The sequence below is a fragment of the Tachyglossus aculeatus genome, chromosome 16, assembly GCF_015852505.1.
Source record: "Tachyglossus aculeatus isolate mTacAcu1 chromosome 16, mTacAcu1.pri, whole genome shotgun sequence".
NCBI classification, from domain to species: domain Eukaryota; kingdom Metazoa; phylum Chordata; class Mammalia; order Monotremata; family Tachyglossidae; genus Tachyglossus; species Tachyglossus aculeatus.
Window position 1 is genome coordinate 13,437,152 of NC_052081.1, and position 20,235 is coordinate 13,457,386.

The 20,235-nt window shown below is 42.9% G+C and overlaps 1 protein-coding gene across 3 annotated transcripts in view; it reads left to right on the forward strand.

Annotated features, from left to right (window-relative positions):
* Positions 1-20,235, forward strand: part of C16H1orf21 (chromosome 16 C1orf21 homolog) — a 165,334-nt gene that overhangs the window by 71,597 nt on the left and 73,502 nt on the right. For all 3 annotated transcript variants that reach the window (XM_038757694.1, XM_038757692.1, XM_038757693.1), the window contains one exon: positions 18,887-18,981. In XM_038757694.1, the coding sequence (XP_038613622.1) occupies positions 18,887-18,981 (95 nt within the window). The remainder of the gene's footprint in view (positions 1-18,886; positions 18,982-20,235) is intronic.

The window sequence follows — 20,235 nt, forward strand, 5'->3', positions numbered from 1 at the left end:
GATACAATAAAGAAAATTGCTTCATCCAATTAAGGGCTTTAGATTCACACATTGAAATCATAGTCATTATTGTCAATATTTATTGACTGTCCATTTGCAGGGTTTAAAGTGGTTGGGAGGGCCTGGAAATCTTGGCAGAAGACCCCCTCGTTTTGCTGAGACGGGGAGGGGAAGGTGGGGGAATGGGGACTGAAAACCTTCTGTAATGCATTGCAGAGGGAGTGCCCCAATAAATATGTCCTTGCTGGGCAGAGCACTCTGGCCCTTCTCATGGGTGCTGTGCTCTGCACCCAGGTTTGTGCAAGAGGCCAAAGGCTCCACCTTTGGTGTTTGTTAAGCGCTTACTATGTGCTAGCCAATGTACTAAGAGCTGGGGTAGTGACGAGATAATCAGGTTGGACACGGTATCTGTCCCACGTGGGCTCACAGTCTTACTCCCCATTTTACAGATGAGTTCACTAAGGCACAGAGAAGTGAAGTCACTTGCCCAAGGTTACACACAAATTAGGGAGCTGGGATTAGAACCCAGGTGGTCCTGACTCCCAAGCCCTTGTTTTATCCACCAAGCCTTTCTGCTTCCCTCTTGAAAGGCCAGGGGTGCACCAGAGTAGCACTTGGCCTTGCGGAAAGAAAATGTGCCTGGGAGTCAGAGGACCTGGGTTCTAATCCAGGCTCTGCCAACTGCTTGCTGTGTGACCTTGGGCAAGTCACTGCTGCTCTGTGCCTCAATTTTCTCAACTGTGAAATGTGGATTAAATCCTACTCTCCCCTATCTAGACTGTGAGCCCCCTGTGGGGCAGGGACTGTGTCTAACCTGACAAATTTGTATCTGTCCCAGTGTTTAGAGCAGTGCTTGACACATGGTATGTGCTTAACAAAAACCAATTTAAAAAAAGTGTTCAGCCATTCAGGTGCCCAAGACTGCAAAGCAGGAAATAGGCCAGATCTCCTTCATTGTCATATTTATTGTCATATTCATTGAGTGCTTACTCTGTGCAAAGCACTGTACTAAGCACTTGGAATAGTAGGAGAGTGGTCCCAAAGTCCACCTTCAGAGATAGAGTTACGGGGCAAAGGTCATCTAAGCATTAATTCTTTGGCATGACAGTGTCTTGTTGATTTTCTTGATCCTTCTGCTTTCTGGGGTGAAAATAGTATGTAGGAATTGAAGTGAAAATTAAATTTAAAATTTAAAAAATTAATTTTTAATTTAAAGAACCAGGATGAGAATCCAGGTCCTTTTGACTCCCAGGCCCATGGTCTATCCATTAGACCACACTGTTCTAATCCTAGCTCCGCTACTTGTCTGCTCTGTGACCTTGGGCAAATCTCTCCACTTCTGTGCCTCAGTTACCTCACTTGTAAAATGAGGATTAAGACTGTGAGCCCTATGTGGGACAGGAAATGTGTCCATCCCAATTATCTTGTATATACACCAGTGCTTAGTACAGTGACTGGCACATAGTAAGTGCTTAACAAGTACCAAAAAAAAAGGGAGTAGTAGTAAGTAGGATTTAGAATTGTGATATCTGCAAAGCACCTTGCATAGTACTGGTGAGGAACTGGCCCGATTGCAGCAGGTGTTACTCTCCTCGGCTAACACTCCTCCCAGCTAAGCAGAAGCCCTCATTAAGATTGCTGCTCATTATGAGCATGTGTATGGTTCCTTGTTTCCTTTTCAGGACGGTTTTTATCACCTCCAGTAATGCCTTTCACACACCTGTGAGGCTGCCTAGTTCATTCTTCTTGTTTTTTTCCCAAGGACACTGGAGTCAACTGAGGTCTCTCTGACTGTGGATTTACCAAACTTTTGAGGGCAAGTGAAACAGCAGAAAGATCTAAACTTGATTCTTGACTCCCACTCCCTGCCACTGTTCTTTTTTTCTTTCATTTTCGGTGGATGGGTGAACTTGAACTTGAAGGGTCATGGGAGCCATGGGGGTTGGTGGAAATGAGCAAGTTTGAAAACTGCCCTAGCGTGTGTAAACAAATGTAAAAATAAATACAGCTATTTTCCTCCTGTTCCATTTCTGCACCCTTCCAAACTTGTCCTGCTTGAAAAGTCTCTCTCTAGAGTGTTGGGCCTTCTTACTGACTGAAACAATTAAAACAGAGCTAGATAAACACTGCCAAGATGGATGAATGCAGTCAACTGTTTGGCTTCCAGCATCTTGCTAAATGTAGCGGGCTGAAGGCGTGATATATAGAAATGTGATAATGCTGTTTTCAACAGATGCTTATTAGATTAGCATTAGCAATGATTTATTTTTTTTAAGTTGCTGAATTTCTATTTTGAAACTTGTGCTATGGCCTGGCAGCTGGGTTGCGACTGCGTGAAAGGAAAGGTGTGGGATTAAGTGTGTAACAGAAAGCTATTTATAATTGAACCTAGCAGATAATGAAAGATATAACGTATTTCCAGACCTCTGACTTTCTGAATGAATTCTGGTAGAGTAACATCTTTCTTCCTTAATGTGGCTTTGCCTTGTAGATTCACCAATTGTCCCACAGCTCTGACGATTACTTCCCAGAAAATCTGGGCTTCCTAGAGCCAAATTTTCCACTGCTCAGAGACAAACAAGGCTAGATTGCTGCTCCCTCTGGGTGATTGTGCTAATTGATCAATCAGATCACTCAGTAAAACTGACCAAGCAACTGAGGCAATTGGTGTTTGCCTTATTTGGAGCATTTTTGGATTACAGGATGAACTTATGTTTTAAATGGCTTTAGTGAACAAAACTATTTTTATCCAAATAGCTGAAATAATCAACAATGCCCTGCATTTTTTTTTCATTTTAATCAATTGATTAATTTTATTCAAAACAGACCAAGAATAGCACATGATTCTCTTTTACTAAAGTTGATTCCTATTTGAAAAACTGAACTCAAGAAAAGCTGAATATAAATTAAACTCCATTCTAGCCTCAAGTACCAGCATTTGACAATATTAAATGTCCACAGATTTGGATATCTAGTCAATATAAATTGTCCACTTGTGACTGAAACAGGTTTTCCTGGTACTGTAATGTTTGGCAGGTTTTTATATTTATTTTAACTGATATTGAAATATTTGGCAGATTATTGATGGTGCATCTTTTTCCAAATTTAAAAGTTGATTATTCAGTAGCATTTAAAAATTAAATATTTAGCCTGGACTCCTCCCTCCCCTTTCATACCATCTATAACCTTGTGGTGAATTGTGTAATACCAAGCATGTTACTGAAAACGCTTCAATACTGAAGTATTTCTAAAATTCGTATGCTGATGAAAGGAATGAGTGTTATTACCAACACCAGTTTACAGTGTACAAAGCTCCAGTCTCTCCCCTTCAGTCTGCCCAAGTGATTTCTCTAAAACACTGTAATGTGCATGTCTCCCTGCACCTCCAAAATCTCCAGTGATTTCTCATTCTTCTCCACGCTACTTACCCTCCCTCTTTTCCCACTTCAACCCAGTTTTCACACTTGGTTCCCCTCAGGCCAGCCCACTCACTGGGCCTCATTTTCATCTCTCCCACCACCCACCTACTACTTGCTCACACTTTCCCTTCAGCCTGGAACCCAAATACTCTTCACACATCCGCCATACCACTGCCTTCCCCACCTTCAAGCCTTCTGAAATAACATTTCTTCCAGTCCCACTCAGAATTCACAATATAAGAAGTCAGAAGAGTAGGTATCTTATCCCCATTTTCCGAATGAAGAAACTGAGGGCCAGGAAGTTTGTGTTTTGGGGAGGGAGGGAGGGAGAATTTGTTGGTGTGGCAGGCTGTTAAAAAGGTGCAGTATTTCTAGCACAGGAAAAGCAGCATGGCCTAATGGAAAGGGCATGGGACTAGGAGTCAGAGAACTTGGGTTCTAATTCCGGCCCTGCCAATTGCTTACTGTATGACCTTGGGCAGGTCACTTAACTTTTCTGTGCCTCAGTTCTCCTGTTCCCCTCGTACTTAGACTGTGAGCCCCGTATAGGACAGGGACTGTGTTCAACCTAATTAACTTGTATCTACCCCAGCACTTAGAACACTGTTTGACACAGAGTAAGAACTTAACAAATACTATTTAAAAAACCCAAAATACCACATCATATCTTTACTAATGTAAAGTCATTTACATCTTGACTCATTTCATCTGGTTAGCACCATAGGTTGATAAGTTGTCATTAATAGGTGTCCATCAGAACCGATATAGCTATTGTTCCTCATGAATACAGTTTTGGTTGTATCTTTTTTTTCCCCATTTTTAACTCCAGGCAGAAATGTTGGTAGTAAAGTATTACTCTAGCTCAGAGGAGTATATGAATTCACCAATCGTTTTTAATGATTTTGCCTTTTTCTGATGATCAGCTGTTTATCGAGGTATTATCTTGTGAAATTTTAGGTATTAATATAACAAGAAATAGTATAGCAAGTCTATGAAGGTAAATTCATCCAATAAAACTCAACTGTGGCATTTAAGTGCTTACTATGGCAAAACACTGCTCTAAGCTTTGGGGTAGATACAGTACATCATCAGATACAGTCTTTGCTCCATATGGAACTTTGTGCCTAAAAGAGGATGGAGAACAAGTATTTAATCTCCACCTTTCAGATGAGGATACTGAGGCCCAAAGTGCCTTAACAGGCAGATGGCTGGACCAAGATTAGAACCGAGGTCTCCCAACTACCAGTTGTATGTGTCCCTTTTGTGTAAATTATTTTTAATGCTGAGTGAAAAATTTGTGTCAAATGGGTTCAAAAGCAAAAAAACCCTAAATGTTAAGAGCACTATGCTAAGCGCTCAATAAATACCAGCTCATTGTGGACAAGGGAATATGTCCGTTTATTGTTTTATTATACTCTTCCAAGCGCTTAGTACGGTGTTCTGCACATCGGAAACTCTCAGTAAATACGATTGATTTGATTAATGGATCTCAAGAAGGGTTGTTCCACCAGCTTTCAAAATCTACTCCTTCTGCCTTTGCCTCTATTCCTGCACCGTAGTATTCTCACCTTGTGAAAACAGTTGTGCCCACCCTTCTTCCTTCCCTGTCCTCCATCTTCAGCCACTCCCCTTCTGAGGCCTCCTTCCCCAGTCTTTCAAACATGCTCATGTCTCTCTTAGCCTAAAAAAGCCTTTTCGGGATCCCATTAGACCCTCTAGTTATTGTCCCATCTTCCTGCTCCCATTCCGGCCTGAACTTCGCTTCTTCTCTTCCATTTCCCTTCTTGATCATCTATAATCCAGGTTCTGCTCTCTTCACTCCCCTGAGCCAGCTCTCCAGGGCCAGCAATGACCTCCTCCTTGCTAAATGAAGCAAACTCAATTCTCATCTTCCTTAATGTGTACATGGACTATTTCTGACCTAATTATCTTGTATCTACCCCAACGTGTACTACAGTGCTTGGCACATTTAACAAATATCACAATTATCCCCTTCTCACTTCACAGTCATTTCCTTGGGGAGCTCATCTTCTCCTTTGGTTTCAAATTCCGTAATTAAATGTCCATTTCCATGTGGCTGGCTCCTAAATCTTCCTTCCAGACCCTAATCTTGCCCCTCTTTTGCAATCTCCATTTCCTTCTGCCTCCAGGATATCACCGTATGATGTCAGTTTATCAAAAACTTAACTCATCTCCTCCCCCAAGTCCTCTCCAACAAGCCTTCCAGTTACAGATGACAGTGCCACCATCCTCTCCCTCTTCGAAGCCTGCATCCTTGGCATTATCCTTGATGTCTCCCTCCCTTTCAGCCTCCATGTTCAGTCCATCACCAGATCCGATCAGGTTTTCCTCCAGAACATTTTCAGGGTCCCCTCATCTTCCTTCGACCTCTGCACTGGTCTGATCCTGGCCCGATTGTTCTCCCTTTCTTCATTACCTTCCCCTCTCCAGTCCCCATTTCGTGCTGCTGCCCAGATCATTTTTTTCAAAATGTTGTTCTGTTCCCATCACCTCACTCCTCAAAATCTTCAGATGGTTGCCCATTTCCCCATCAAGCAACAATTCGTGATCTTTGGCTTTAATCAGCTCCCCCTCCTATCTGTTCTCTTCTCCCACTTCATCAGAGCTCACACTCTGTTCCTCTCTAGTTAATTTACTGATTGTGCCTCATTCCATTCTTGTCTCTTCTGCTGCTGACCTCTTCTTGATCACACCCTTTCCCCTGCCTAAAACTTTCTCCCTCGACTTCACATCCGACAGGCTACAACTCTCACCTCCTTCAAAACCCTTCTGAAATCACAACTAAGCAGCGCCCTCACAACTACTTGTAGCACTTCTGTACTAAAATACTGTATTATTTTAGCATTATCTCCTAGAAATGGTCACTTTTCTATCTAGAAATGTAGATACAAGATGATGTCGATCAATCAATTGCATTTATTGAGCACTTACTATATGCTGGGAACCGTACTAAGCACTTGGGAGAATATAATACAGCAGAATTAGCAGACATTCCCTGCCCCTAGTGAGTTTTGCAGTCTGGAATCTAGTTGGTCACGGTCCCTGTCCCACGAGGGGCTCTTGGTCCAAGGAGGAGAGAGAACAGGTATTGAATTCTTATTTGACAGATGAGGAAACTGAGGCAGAGAGAAGTTAAGTGACTTGCCCAGGGTCACACAGGCAGCCGGCAGAGTCGGAATTAGAACCCAGATCTTCTGACTCCCAGACCTGTGTTCTTTTCACTAGTCCACACTTCTTCTCCCCTTCAGAGAACCTTTCAAGTTAAAGAAAGGTATTTCCTTGAGAAGTTTTGCAACTGAGTCATGCACTGCTAATGAACATTTGGGACGTCTTGAGGTTTATGTTGCGTTAGGACTGTATGGGGCCCCACAGCCTGGTACTTTCAGCAAATGTATGCAAATTCCCTATTTAATAATAATGATGGCATTTGTTAAGCTCTTATTAAGTGCAAAGCACTGTTCTAAGCGCTGGGGGAGATACAAGGTGATCAGGTTGTCCACGTGGGGCTCACAGTCGTAATCCCCATTTTACAGAAAAGGGAACTGAGGCACAGAGAAGTTAAGTGACTTGCCCAGAGTCACACAGCTGACAAGCGGTGGAGCTGGGATTTACCTTCACCTACTCACTTATACCTCCTTTCCAGTCACTTAACTGTATTTATTGAGCACTTTGTGCAGAGCACTGTACTAAGCGCTTGGGAGAGTACACTGTAACAGACACATTCCCTGCCCACAACAACCTTACAGTCTAGAGCTTACAGTTTCCAGTCTATAAATTGCTCATCTTAAAGAAGAGCCTGTCTGGCAATTGATTGATTATTTTAGGCAACTGTCATTATTATAGGTCCCTGGAATGCACACAGTCAATGCAACCTCACACAGATTTAATTTTATTTCACACACACTACCGCGGCTTTTGCGAAAGGTATACTGGCTCATCTCGTTGATTTCAGCAGAGTTCCGTAGGGAGGTCAATGAGCGTATTTCATCTTGGAAGCACTGAGGCTTTGTTTTGGAAAATCATGATTTTTTTAAAGCGTCTCTGGAATGGGTGGGTTTCATTTATCCTTGGAAATTGCTTTGTAATAAGTGTTGCATAGGAACAGAAGAATTCCTTTTCTGCAATTGAAAATTCAGTAATTACTGCCAAGAGGGCAAATGATTCAAGGGATGGGTAATGTGATACATGCCCTTCCTCTCTAGGTCACTGGTCTGGCTGGGGAGCAGGTTGATCGGTCCATCAGCAATTATATATTAAGCATCCATGAAGATGCATAGCACCCCAGGTGCAGGGAGCAGCTGCTGAAGACTGTGTCCAGTCACAGTCCCTGCTGACATTGGTCCCTCAAGGGGTCCATAGTGGGCCAATAGTAATACTACTTTGGTGTTTAAGCGCTCACTGTGTCTACTGTACTAAGCGCTGGGTAAGTGCAAGACAATCGGGACAGACACAGTCCCCATCCCTCATGTGTTTCTCAGTCTCCAAAAGAGGGAGAACAGACAAGGGTAGTGGGTGAATAATGATACTAATTTGGTGTTTAAGCGCTCACTGTGTGCCAGACACCGTACTAAGTGCCGGGTAGATGCAAGGTAATCAGGGCAGAAACGGTCCCCGTCCCACATGGAGTTCGCAGTCTATGGAGGAGGGAGAACAGGTATGGAATCCTCATTTTACAGATGAGGAAACAACACAGAGTTCAGGGGACTTGGCTCAGGTCAGACAGTAGGCCAGTGGCAGAGCAGGGCTCTCGATGACCTATAGGCAGTTGAGGATCTCTCCTAGTGGGAGAAAAGTGAATTTTCTTTGGATCTTTTTGTAGAACGTGGAACTCACCAGCCATCTGTCTTGCAGTGCGATTTTCCTTTCCACCAGTCTTTCCTGGGCTGGAATTATACTCTCCCAGATGCTTAGTACAGTGCTTTGGACACAGTAAGTGTTCAGTAAGTACCGTTGATTTATCAACTGAGGCAGAGCAGAATGGAAGAGTTTGTGTTAACTGTGTTGAGCTTGTTAGCGTGCAAGAGTGTCTCCAGGATTAGGCAGGGGGTTGGTTGTATTCTGCTGCTGAACTGCCCAAGAACCCCCCTCCCACCCCCAAAACACACACACACACACACACACACACACACACACACACACACTCTCTCTCTCTGTCTCTTGTGCGTGTGTGCACGCTCTCTCTCGCACTCGCTACTTGGGTGTGTGGTGAGACAGAGGAAGCCCAGTATCATGGCTTAGGCGTGGCACTTCAACAGCTTTTCCAAAAGGGTAGAGCCCACATGTTCAGGTGATGATGATGATTATGGCACTGTTCTAAGCGCTGGGGTTGTTACAAGCTACTCAGGTTGGACAGCATCACAAGGATAGCTGTCTCAAATCTGAAGCAACAACAGCCTGGAAGTCTCTTTCCCCATTACTCCATAGCCAAATGATCCGACTGGAACAGCAGTAGATTGACCAGCTTCCCATTCCCAATGTTTCTTGGTAAACAGTTCCCAGCCCTGGAGACAAGGCTATTGAGGGATGCCAGGAATTAAGCTCTCTCTACTCGACCATCTGGGAAAAAGTGGTTGGAAATGCAGTGGCTCCTCTCCATTGCAATTGGTCCTACTGACAAGGAGGACTCCCCACCAACTGGGGAAGGATTTCTACTCTGTGTGCATTAAAAGACTTCTCCTCTTTTGCTTTCAAGTTAGTAAAATGAATGTCACGGAACAGGAATAAACTCGGAGAGATCATCAGTGCCAGCCCCCAGCTTCTTCCATTCAGGGAATAGCTAAGCCATACAGGAGAGCTGACTGGCCATTTTTTCCTTAAAAGTTGTTCTGTGGGGGAGGGGGGAGATGGGAAGGTTGGGGGAGAGGAGGAGGGTGATGACCCTTCATCCTGCTTTGGCAATCGGTTCCTGTGTTTATTATATGGAACGACAGGGAGTTGGTCCTTGGGGCCAGCCAAAATCCATCTTGCCTAAATTTATGTCCATTTCCTCTGGTCATTTTCCCAATTCGTGCTTATTTCTGGCTCAGTTGGAAATGCCTCCTTCTGGTTGAAACTACGAAGAGCTGCCCAGCCCGTCCAGCCACTGTGGTGGAGATGGTGGTAGAGATGGCAGAAGCAGCAATGGTGTAGGATGTCTTCTCCACCAAAGTGTGAAAGGAGAGGGCAGAAGTGGCCTAACTGGTTATTGGTAGTGGTGATAGTATTAATGATCTTTATCCAGTGCCCACTGGGTGCAATGTACTGGTCTCAGCACTTGGGAAGGTACAGCAGACACCCCATCCCAGCCCACAAGGAGCTTTACACTCTAACAGGGGAGGTGGTCACAGACATAAATTATTTACAGTTTGTGAAATCAGAATAAATAAATGAACGTACCCTTGAAAAGACCTCTGTACACAAGTGCTGAGGCTGGGGATAAATCAGTGTGTAAGTACTGCTGGTGTTTAGGTTGATAGGGTTTGTAAGGTTGTGAATCAGGGAAGGCTTATTGGAGGAGGTGGGAATTTTAGGAGGGCTTTGAAGTTGGAGAGAGCCCCCTCCTCCACTTCTTCATGCTGTTGGGCAACTGTAGTTGCTGGATTCCCTCCCACCACCTCATCCAAAAGCTAGATCCTAGTGGATCCTGCCGAAGCAGGAAGCAGCATGGCCTGGTGGAGAGTCATAGGACCTGGCCTCTAATCCTGGCTCTGCCACTTGTCTGCTGGGTGACCTTGGGCAAGTCACTTCAGTTCTCCGTGCCTCAGTTCCCTCATCTGCAAAATGGGGCTTCAATACCTGTTTTCCCTCCTACTTAGACTGTGACACCCATGTGGAACCCGATTGTCGTATCTTCCCTAGTGCTTAGTTCAGTGCTCGGTTTGTAGAAAGCACTTAACAAGTGCCATTATTGTTTATTATTGTTATTATAATTATTATTATGGCCTTTCGTGTGGCAGGACAGAACCATAGAAGTCATGAATGTCCTACCTGAAAACAAGGTATCTGACCATATTGAGGTTGTCTAGCTGTACCCGGTTGCCTCAAATTCCTTGGAAGGTTCTGTTGTTTCTTTACTGCTTATCTGTAGAATTTACTGCCCATCAAATCATTTAGCAATGAGGAGTAAGGCTTCCTGCCTTGTAACTCCTCCAATCATTCGTACAGTGCTGTGCACAGTGTGGGCTCTTAATAAATGCCAGAGCTGGTGATGAAGATCAGGGGGAGAGGAAGATAGGGCACTGTCATAATAAACAGTGATGGGAAAAGTGTCGTCGTCCCCCGTCAGTGACCATGCCTTGGAGTGACTGTTGTTCCTTCCCACCTGGATTCAAAGGGCGGGGTAATGGTCTGCCCACGGTCCCTTCACCTCACAATCTGTTACACTTGCCTGGATTCAGCCATAGCCAATTTGGCTTGCTTTGTTCTCCTTACCCAGCAGGAGGCTGGGAATTTCAGACAATAGCTCCAACTTGTTTGGATGAAAAGGGAGATGGGGTGACTGCAGTCTAGTTTGGCTTCTCATCGTCGCTGAGCAAAGACACTGTTTGGGGCGGTTGGTTAGCTGTGATCTTCATTCTTCTATTTCAGCCTTGACTTGGATAATAGCTGTGCTTAGGTTTGCTTTTTCCTCCCTCCCAGTCTCCTACATACATGGTGAATAGAGTGGCGTTTGAAGTGGTCTGATGCCCAAAGCAATGTGTGCAGCAAGCTTTAATTATTGTGATATTTGTTAAGTGCTTATCATTTGCCAGGTACTGAGCTAAGCACTGGGGTGGATACAAGCAAATTGGGTTGAACACGGTCACTGTCCCAGATGGGCTCACATTCTTAATCCTCATTTACAGATGAGGAAACTGAGGCACAGGAAAGCAAAGTAACTTGACCAAGGCCACACAGCAGACAAGTAGTGGAGCTGGGATTAGAACCTAGGTCCTTCTGATTTCCAGCCCCGTGCTGTATCCACTAGGCCACGCTGTTCCTCATGTAGATAAATCTCCATATTTACCTACATGAATCTCCATAGAACTAGATGTCTGGGCTAGAAGTATTTGGTTCCATTACAATCCTATTAGTCCAGTTCAGTCAATCAGTGCTGAACACTTGGGAGAATTCAGTAGAGATCAGTGGAATTTACAGTGTTAATCAGGGAGCAAGACTCAGGAAGAAAAATTAAAGGCAAAACTGGAAATAAAGAAAGTAAATAGAGTATCATGTAAGTAGTAAGGATGGCCATATATTCATAAGGTGGTTGTTGGGATGACATGTTGGGGGTGGTGGAATTAAATCAGGAAAGGCTTCCTGAAGGAGGTTGGCAGCCAGGCATTACTCTGTATAGAGAAGCTAGTAAAATTCATTCATTCATTCAGTCGTATTGAGTGCATTCTGTGTGCAGGGCACTGTACTAAGTGCTTGGAAAGTACAATTCAGCAATAAAGAGAGACAATCCCTGCCCACACTAGAAGTAAGACTCAATCCTTCCCCCTGAAGAGCTGGCAATCTAACTGGGGAGACAAGGCGGTCTATCATTTTTTCAGTGGGAACAGGAGGAAAACCATAGCTATAGCTGGGACTAGGCAGAGTGTGGAAAATTGAAGAGAATATGTCCACTGATGTGTACATAGTTGGTTGTGTATAGGTAAGTGCAAAGGGTAATTTTGGAGTTGATATGATGAGGGCAATGGAAATTAACTGGGGAACTTTCCTTGGAGGAGGTGAGTTTCACAAGGGCTTTGAAGATGGAAAGGACTATGATCTAGCAGATTTGAAGGGGAAAAGAACTTGAATTCATTCAGTCGTATTTAGTGAGCGCTTAGTGTGTGCAAAGCGTTTAGGAAGAAAGGTGTGAGCCATTGAGCAGAGCCTGTTGAACAAGGCACAGTAAGAAGCCTAAAAGTGTGTGCAAAGCGTTTAGGGAGAAAGGTGTGAACCATTGAGCAGAGCCTGTTGAACAAGGCACAGTAAGAAGCCTGACTTGGCTGGAGGGAAGAATGTGAAGTGGGGAAATGGAGGAAGAGAACAGATATGAGGGAAGGAGAGAACTCAGTAGAGATCCTTGAAGTCACTGATTGATGCAGAGGGAAATGGGAAACCATTGGAAGCTTTTGAGGAGCAGACTGTCATCTTTGAGGTAAATTACATCAAGTTGAGCTCAGGAAGAGATCGATCAATCGTATTTATTGAGTGTTTACCATGTGCAGCACACTGCACTAAGCGCTTGGGAGAATTCAGTGTAATTCAGAATTTAGAGTTGGTAGACAGAGCCCCTGCCCACTACGAGGTTACAGTCTAGAGGGGGAGACAGACATTAATAGAAATAACTTAATTATAGATATGTATATGTGTGATGGGGCTGAGTGAGGGGTGACTAAAGGAGAGCTAATACCAAAAAGAAGAAAACCAGGTAAAGCTACTGAAGCTACTCCCAACTGGAGCTGTCATTCCTGCTCCTCCTGCTGTTTCATAGTAAACACGTAACAAATACTATTTATTGAGTGCTTAATGTGTGGAGCGCACTGTACTACATGCTTGGGCCGTTAGCCAAAGCCACCAGGCGGCCATGGTAGGACACTGAGCCCTCAATCAATCAATTGTATTTATTGAGCGCTTACTGTGTGCAGAGCACTGTACTAAGCGCTTGGGAAGTACAAGTTGGCAACATATAGAGACGGTCCCTACCCAACAGTGGGCTCACAGTCTAGAGCCCTCATTGATTTATTGTTGGGAGGGTTAAGGTGGGGGGCTCTTCAATGCCCATCGGGCCCAGGATGGAAAATCCAACTCTGGCAGTCCTCTATTCCCCTGCCATTCACTATCTACCTACCCTTGTACCATAAGAGCATCAAAAATATAAACAGAGGGTGTGCTCCACTCCAGATTCACATCCTCTGTTTACCTGGACTGAAACGAAAATGTGTCCTGATAGGGAGGCACTCTGTTCTTCCTGACTTGCATTTTTACAAGCAACCAGACATGATCAACAGGGGAAAAAAAAAAAGAACTCCGAGCAGGTGCGTGTCTGGAAGGAGAGGACATTTCTCTTTTCCTTCCTCTTAATCAAGTCAGAACACGGTGCTGGTGCCGGAGGACGTTTTCCTCAGAACAGCGGTTGTTACTAATTGCCTTCAATGTGGACGCTGATAAAGGAATCTGCATATTCCAAAGTAATATCCTTTCTCTGTAAACAACTAATGGAAAAACAGAGGATTTCTGTAATAATTGTTTCCCTGTTAGAACCTGAAATGCTCATTCATCATGGGGGCTATTAATGAGTGCTGTTTGTCTTGCTTGAATCTCCATGGTAACTGGGCCAACACATTGGTTGATGGGTTGTTTCCAGATGGACATCTTCATTCATAGTCCCACCACCACCTTTGAGGATGTGGACAATACATTTTGAAGTATGTGCTTTGCATAAATTGTTGTCTGTCTTGAGCCACCCCTGGGTTCCATTTTGGACTGTGATGGATTTTGTGCAGGGTGTTGTATAAGCAATAATGATAGGTCTGTCTTTGTTATCTTTGTTGTTTGTCTATCTTTTCTTCCTATTTACCCATCTGCATTGTACTTCTCTAACCAGCACTTGTTAGTGGTGCTGTGAAACCCTGTCACCTCTTAGATTGGTGGCGGCTTTGTCTTTAGAGCATTCCATGTCTTGGGTAACACAGTCCTGTAATGGGGAAGCATTAGTTGTTTATTGGATTTTTTTCAAAGTCAAAGCCTTGTATTTTATTGGCAATAGTTTTAGAACAATACCAAAGGTTCATTGATGTCTTTCTCAGCAGAAAGAGGAAACTTAAAAACATACTGGACCTCACACATTAGTATCCACCTGGAAATCTGACTATGTCTCTAGACCCCAAGAAATTATTATAATATAAGTGAAATTCAGAAGATAATTAAATGCCCCAAAAGGTGCCGTGTGTCAACATAATGCTTTAAATCAGATCAGTTAAATAATGCTTAGCTCAGTTAAACTTGAAGCTGCTATCCAAATCAAAACAGTCATGGATTTCCCTATTGACTGATCCACGTGGGATAGCTATGGTAATGCAACTGAGGTATGAGAGGTCGTCTATATTAGTCAAGTTAAAGAATGACAGTAATTCCCTTAAATTACTTCTCTCAGACTCAGTTTTTCAAGAGAACTTTTTAACTCTGTTGGGTTTTTTTCCATTTCTAGTAACTAGATTCAGAACAAGTTTGCATTACAATTTTTCTTAATTTTAATTCACCTTCTCCCATCAGTAGTTGGATGCACATTCTGAATTAATGTTACAGATGTATCGTTTCATTAAAGGACATCAGGTTGCATTTATTAGATTATGAAATCTCAGGCCTCAAACGTTAGTACCTGACTGTTCTCTGAACACAGTAAGCGCTCAGTAAATGTGATTGAATTGAATGAATAAGTGCATATTAACTGAACCCTTCATCTTTCCGGATTTACTAATTCCTCTCCCCTTTTTTTAGGAAGGAATGAAGTGAGGGAAGGGTAGAGGGAACTTGGGCAACATCGTTTAGGTGTTTTTTCTCGTATGTATGAACAGAACAGTTGGCAGGTGGAAAGTCAGCTGGCTATATTTTCTACGTGTTGGTGCCTCAAACAACTAGTTAGTCAGTCATCAGATGTGATTGTTTCTTGAAGAAGCTTAATGGTAGCAGACTAGCTATTGGGGAAGAGTGTGGAAAACGTAGTTATACTACCGGTAAGTGGGTGTCGATTAGATGCCTTGCCAGATGTAACGCAGGAGTTGCATTCTTGAAGAGACCCGCATTAAAGTTTGTGTGGTGATAACCACACCGTGACCAGTTTCTGACACCACATCTCATTCTATCCCAAACACGTGGTGATAACACACATTCCAGAAGAATTGATTGAATCGAAGGACCGGAGGGGAGTAGTCAAGTGTTGCATATGCTGTACCTCGTGGATAGATCACTTGCTATTATTGATGGCGGTCCACAATGTTCCAGGAACCTGGAGTTAGGACTAGGTCAGATCATTTCCCCTTCACCACTTGGGTGAACACCAAATCTGTTTTGCTGGGGGATGGGACCTCCATTCTGTACTCCAGAGATCCCATAAATGAAGGTAAGTAATACCTAGCCTGTGCAGATAATTCCCCATTTGGATAATTCACACACAGTTAATCAGAAAGGCCTTATATGTTGCAACAGTACTCATTAATTCAGAAAGTCTCTCCAATCCCATAATCCCAGTTCTTAGTACTTTCTCCATCTGCCTGGCTGGTGCTGAGAAAGTGTTCTAATAAAAAGAGTACAGAGTCCAACTTTCTTAGGAACTCAGTGCGTTCTCACGACTGTTATCTCATTTTGTCCTCACAGAATGCTGTCAGGAGGGAGGGGCTGCTCTGCTCCATGCCAATCAATCAATGTCATTTATTGAGCACTTACTATGTGCAGAGCATTTATGAGAGTACAGAGAAGCAGCATGGCCTAGGGGATCGAGCACGGGCCTGGGACTCAGAAGGACATGGGTTCTAATCCAGCTCTACCACTTGTCTGTTGTGTGACCTTAGGCAAATCACTTCACTTTTCTGTGCCTTGGTGACCTCATCTGTAAAATGGGAATTAAGATTGTGAGCCCCTTGTGTTCAACCTGATGATCTTGTATCTACCCAGCTATTAAGAATGGTGTTTGACACAGAATAAGTGCTTAACAAATACCATCATTGTTATTATTGTCTGCTGTATGACTGTTTGTACCTCAGTTGTGACTTCTCTGTGCCTCAGTTACCTCATCTGTAAAGCAGGGATTAATGCTGGGAGCCCCATTTAGGACATGGACCGTGTCCAACCTGATAAGTTTGTATCTACCCCAGTGCTTAGTATAGTGCCTGGCACATAGTAAGCACTTAACAAACACTATGAACAAACAATGCAGTGTTGCCGCTGTAGCCCCAAACATGGCGCTCCATTCCCAGCTCCCTTCCTGAACCAGATTGTGTCTCAGGGGGCCAGATCAGAGCTGGACTAGAGAGGGGCTGCAGTGATGGCACTTACGTGTCCTCCATGGCCCAACATGACCTTCACTGGGGCAGTCGAGGGCTCTTCTCCACCCTAGAGATGGAAGACCCAGAGCTAGCGTGCCATTACCCCAGGTCTGACCCAACTTGCTCTCCTCAGAAGGTCACCTTCCCCCAGACCATCTTTGCTCCCTTCAGAGCATTTGCAGAGAGCGGGCTGGGTTAAGGCCACTCCAAGTTTTTATGTGGATAAGGACTCAGTCTTCTGTATCACAGTAATAATGCATTCCCATTCCTAAATCCTGGGGTATTGAGTATATCTGATTTGTCCAAGAGTGGGCGTGAAATGTTATTAATTCAGTGAATGGCATTTCAAGAGGCTTTCCCTAACTCACACCTTATTTCCCCACCCTCTTCACCATCCTTTGTACATTTCCTTTACACTTGGGCATGTATTTCTTGAGCAAATTGATGTTCACCCCACTCTGAGCCCACAGAACTTATATGCATAACCTTATATTCTGCCATTTCCCATACCTGTAGTTTATTTAAATGTCTGTCTCCCCCTTCAGGGGTGAAAATCCCTTGGGGGCAGGGATTTTGTCTTCCAACTATCTCCTATTGTACTACCCCAAGCATGTAGTACAGTGCGCTCCACACATTAAGCACTCAATAAATAGTATTTGTTACGTGTTTACTATGTAGTAGGCACTGTACTAAGCACTGAGGTAGGTACAAGATAATCGGGTCCCACCTGGGGCCCAGGCTGAGTAGGAGGGAGAACGGGTATCGAATCTCCATTTTGTAGATGAGGGAACTGAGGCACAGAGAAGTTAAGTGATTTGCCTAAGGTCACACAGCAGGTATGTGGTGAAGCTGGAATGAGAGCAGTACGAACATTGTATTAAGTGTTTAGAGCGGACAGCAGAAGCAAAAGACGTGGGCCCTGCCCTTAGGGAGTTTACAGTCCGAGGGCTTACAAGCTCGACCCTATCCCGTGCATGACTGTGTCACTGTTTCAAAAGGATATATTGTATTCTATTTCTATTATTTCTATTTCTATTAATGTCTGCCTTCCCCTCTAGGCTGTAAGCTTGTTGTGGGCAAGGGAATGTGTCTACCAACTCTGTTGTAATAATAATAATAATAATAATAATAATGATATTTGTTAAGCGGTTACTATGTGCAAAGCACTGTTCTAAGCGCTGGGGAGGTTACAAGGTGATCAGGTTGTCCCACGTGGGGCTCACAGTCTTAATCCCCATTTGACAGGTGAGGGAACTGAGGCCCAGAGAAGTGAAGTGACTTGACCAAGGTCACACAGCTGACAATTGGCAGAGCTGGGATTTGAACCCATGACCTCTGACTCATGAGCCCGTGATCTTTCCATTGAGCCACGCTACTGTACTCTCCCCATGCTCTGCACTCAGTACCATTGATAACGATGATATTTCTTTAGAGCTTTTTTGGAGCATAAAATCCAATGCCATTTCATACTATCACTGTTCTATTCATTACCTGGAAACTTTGGTTATAGCGACATTAGCTGGTTATAGCTGTGGCAAGTGTTTTAGCTGATCTGATGAAGGTGTCAGCATTGGAGAAGCTTTTAAGATTTTGAAATATGAATGGTCATTGTCTTTGAAACAAGGGGAGTGATTACAGGAACGACATTTCACTGGAGATCAATGTTCTGGGCAAGTCTGTTGCAAGAAATTAGGTCTTCCGTGTTGGTGCTATGCTGTGGCAAGCTGCTTTATTTGGTATGGTTCTGGACTAAGTGTTGAAAAGCCTTTGTTCTAGTCTAGTGTTTGACCTTATATTGGAGTGCAAATTAACTAGGTTCCTAAACATATACTTTATAAATTACCCTATAATCACTGGCGAAAGATGCCGGGACATTCATCGTATATCATAAGATCTCAAAGTTCAACTTCACCTTTAAAAGATTTTACATGGGCTCAGAATGGGAACACAGTATTTGCTAAGTAGCAAATACTTAGCACTGGGTGGCTTTTTGAAAATTCCGAATACTGGCCCACCTGTCCCTTGAGCATTTTGATTCAAAATTCTGACAGTAAGGAAAAAGAATGCAAAACTCTTGTCTGCCCTTTAAGCGCCACGTTAGTAAAGACAAAATAAAGGCAACTTGTTTGAATTACATAAAGTCCAAATAGAAGGAAAAAAAAAACACCTTAAAATCTAGTTGTTTGGGTCCCCTTGGATTTATCTGTGAAAGGAACAGACTAAGAAAGTTTGTTGTAAAATGTTTTAATGTGACTGCACTTTTTCCAGCAGGAAGACTTGTGGGGACAAGATGACGCTAACAGATTTATATACAAATATTTTCAATTGAATTTGACTTGAGGGAAAGAGAACTGTGAAACATGAATCCTGACATTTCACTCTTTTCGTAGACTATTTTATTTAGTTTGTTTATCACTGAATAACAGTGTTACAAAATGTCTTCTTTCTTGATAGATGAGTATAGGATCAAACCTGTGGAAGAGGTCAAATACATGAAAAATGGAGCAGAAGATGAACAGAAAGTAGCAGCCAGGAACCAAGAAAACTTGGTAAGGATCAACTTTTTCATTTAATAAAGTGAATTTTGGAGACAGTTAACAAATCTGCACTGTGTGTTCAGAGAACAGTTTTCAATCTTGAAAAATGTTTTAGTTATTGGGGAGCTTGCTCCAGAGGTGCAAAATTCTTTCTTGTATCCTGTTTATGTCTATTAATAAGTACGTAATTGTTCAGGTGATTGAATGTGTGTAAGTAGAGCAAGGTATATGTTTTTATCTTTAGTTCCTCTGATATAGAAAAATATTTAGATCAGGAAAAATGGATATGAGCTACAATTGTTCTCCGTAGGCCAAATTGTTACGGAAAAATTACTTTTATTAGCCTTTCAAAGAAAACATATTGAAAGGATCACGGATACGTTTTTTTGCGTGAAGAGTCTTTAGTTCACAATCACAGCATAAAAGCACATTGTGGGGGTTGAATTGATTGATTGTTGAATTGATCATTATAATGATCCAAAACAAGCCATCTGGAATGTTAATATCCTTTAACATAATCCATTTTCTGATTTATTCTGCAATGTCAAATGTATAAAAAAAAGTTAACATCTGATTCTATTGAGTTTTTAATGGTCAGACTACATATTTCTTAAATTTTTATAGCAGGGAAAGATTTTTGGTGCACTGAGTATTCCTTTTTTTCATTCTTATCTAGTTCAACAAAAAATTTTGAAGTTGTAAAATTCCTATTTCTTTTTAAAGTTATTTTTTGTCATTAAGAAAATCCATCAGACTTTAAATTGGTATTATATTATAAAACTGACTTTTTCGTGGTAGATAAGTGCTTACTATGTGCCAGACACCGTACTAAGCGCGTTAGATACAAACTGAACATGTTGGACACAGTCCCTGTCCTTCATGAAGCTCACAGTATTAATCTACATTTTACAGAGGAGGTAACTGAGATACTGAGAAATTGTGACTTGTCCAAGGCCACACAGCAGACGGGTGCCAGACCAGGATTAGAACCCAGGTCCTTCTAACTCACAGACCTGTGCTCTGTCCACTAGCCTACACTGCTTCTATCTCCTGGATTTGAACTTCATCTAACCTTGGTGTAGCCATTTTTGAATTTCTCAACTAAGCATGTGTTCTGAAAAGTAAATGACGAATTTCAGATGCAGATTCCACTTCAGTAAATTGAAAGCATTTTGAATGCCAAAACAGTATTAACAACCACATTGGTTATAGCATTCCACCTTGAAAAATGTAGAAGGCATGTATAACTGCAAACTTGTATAACAG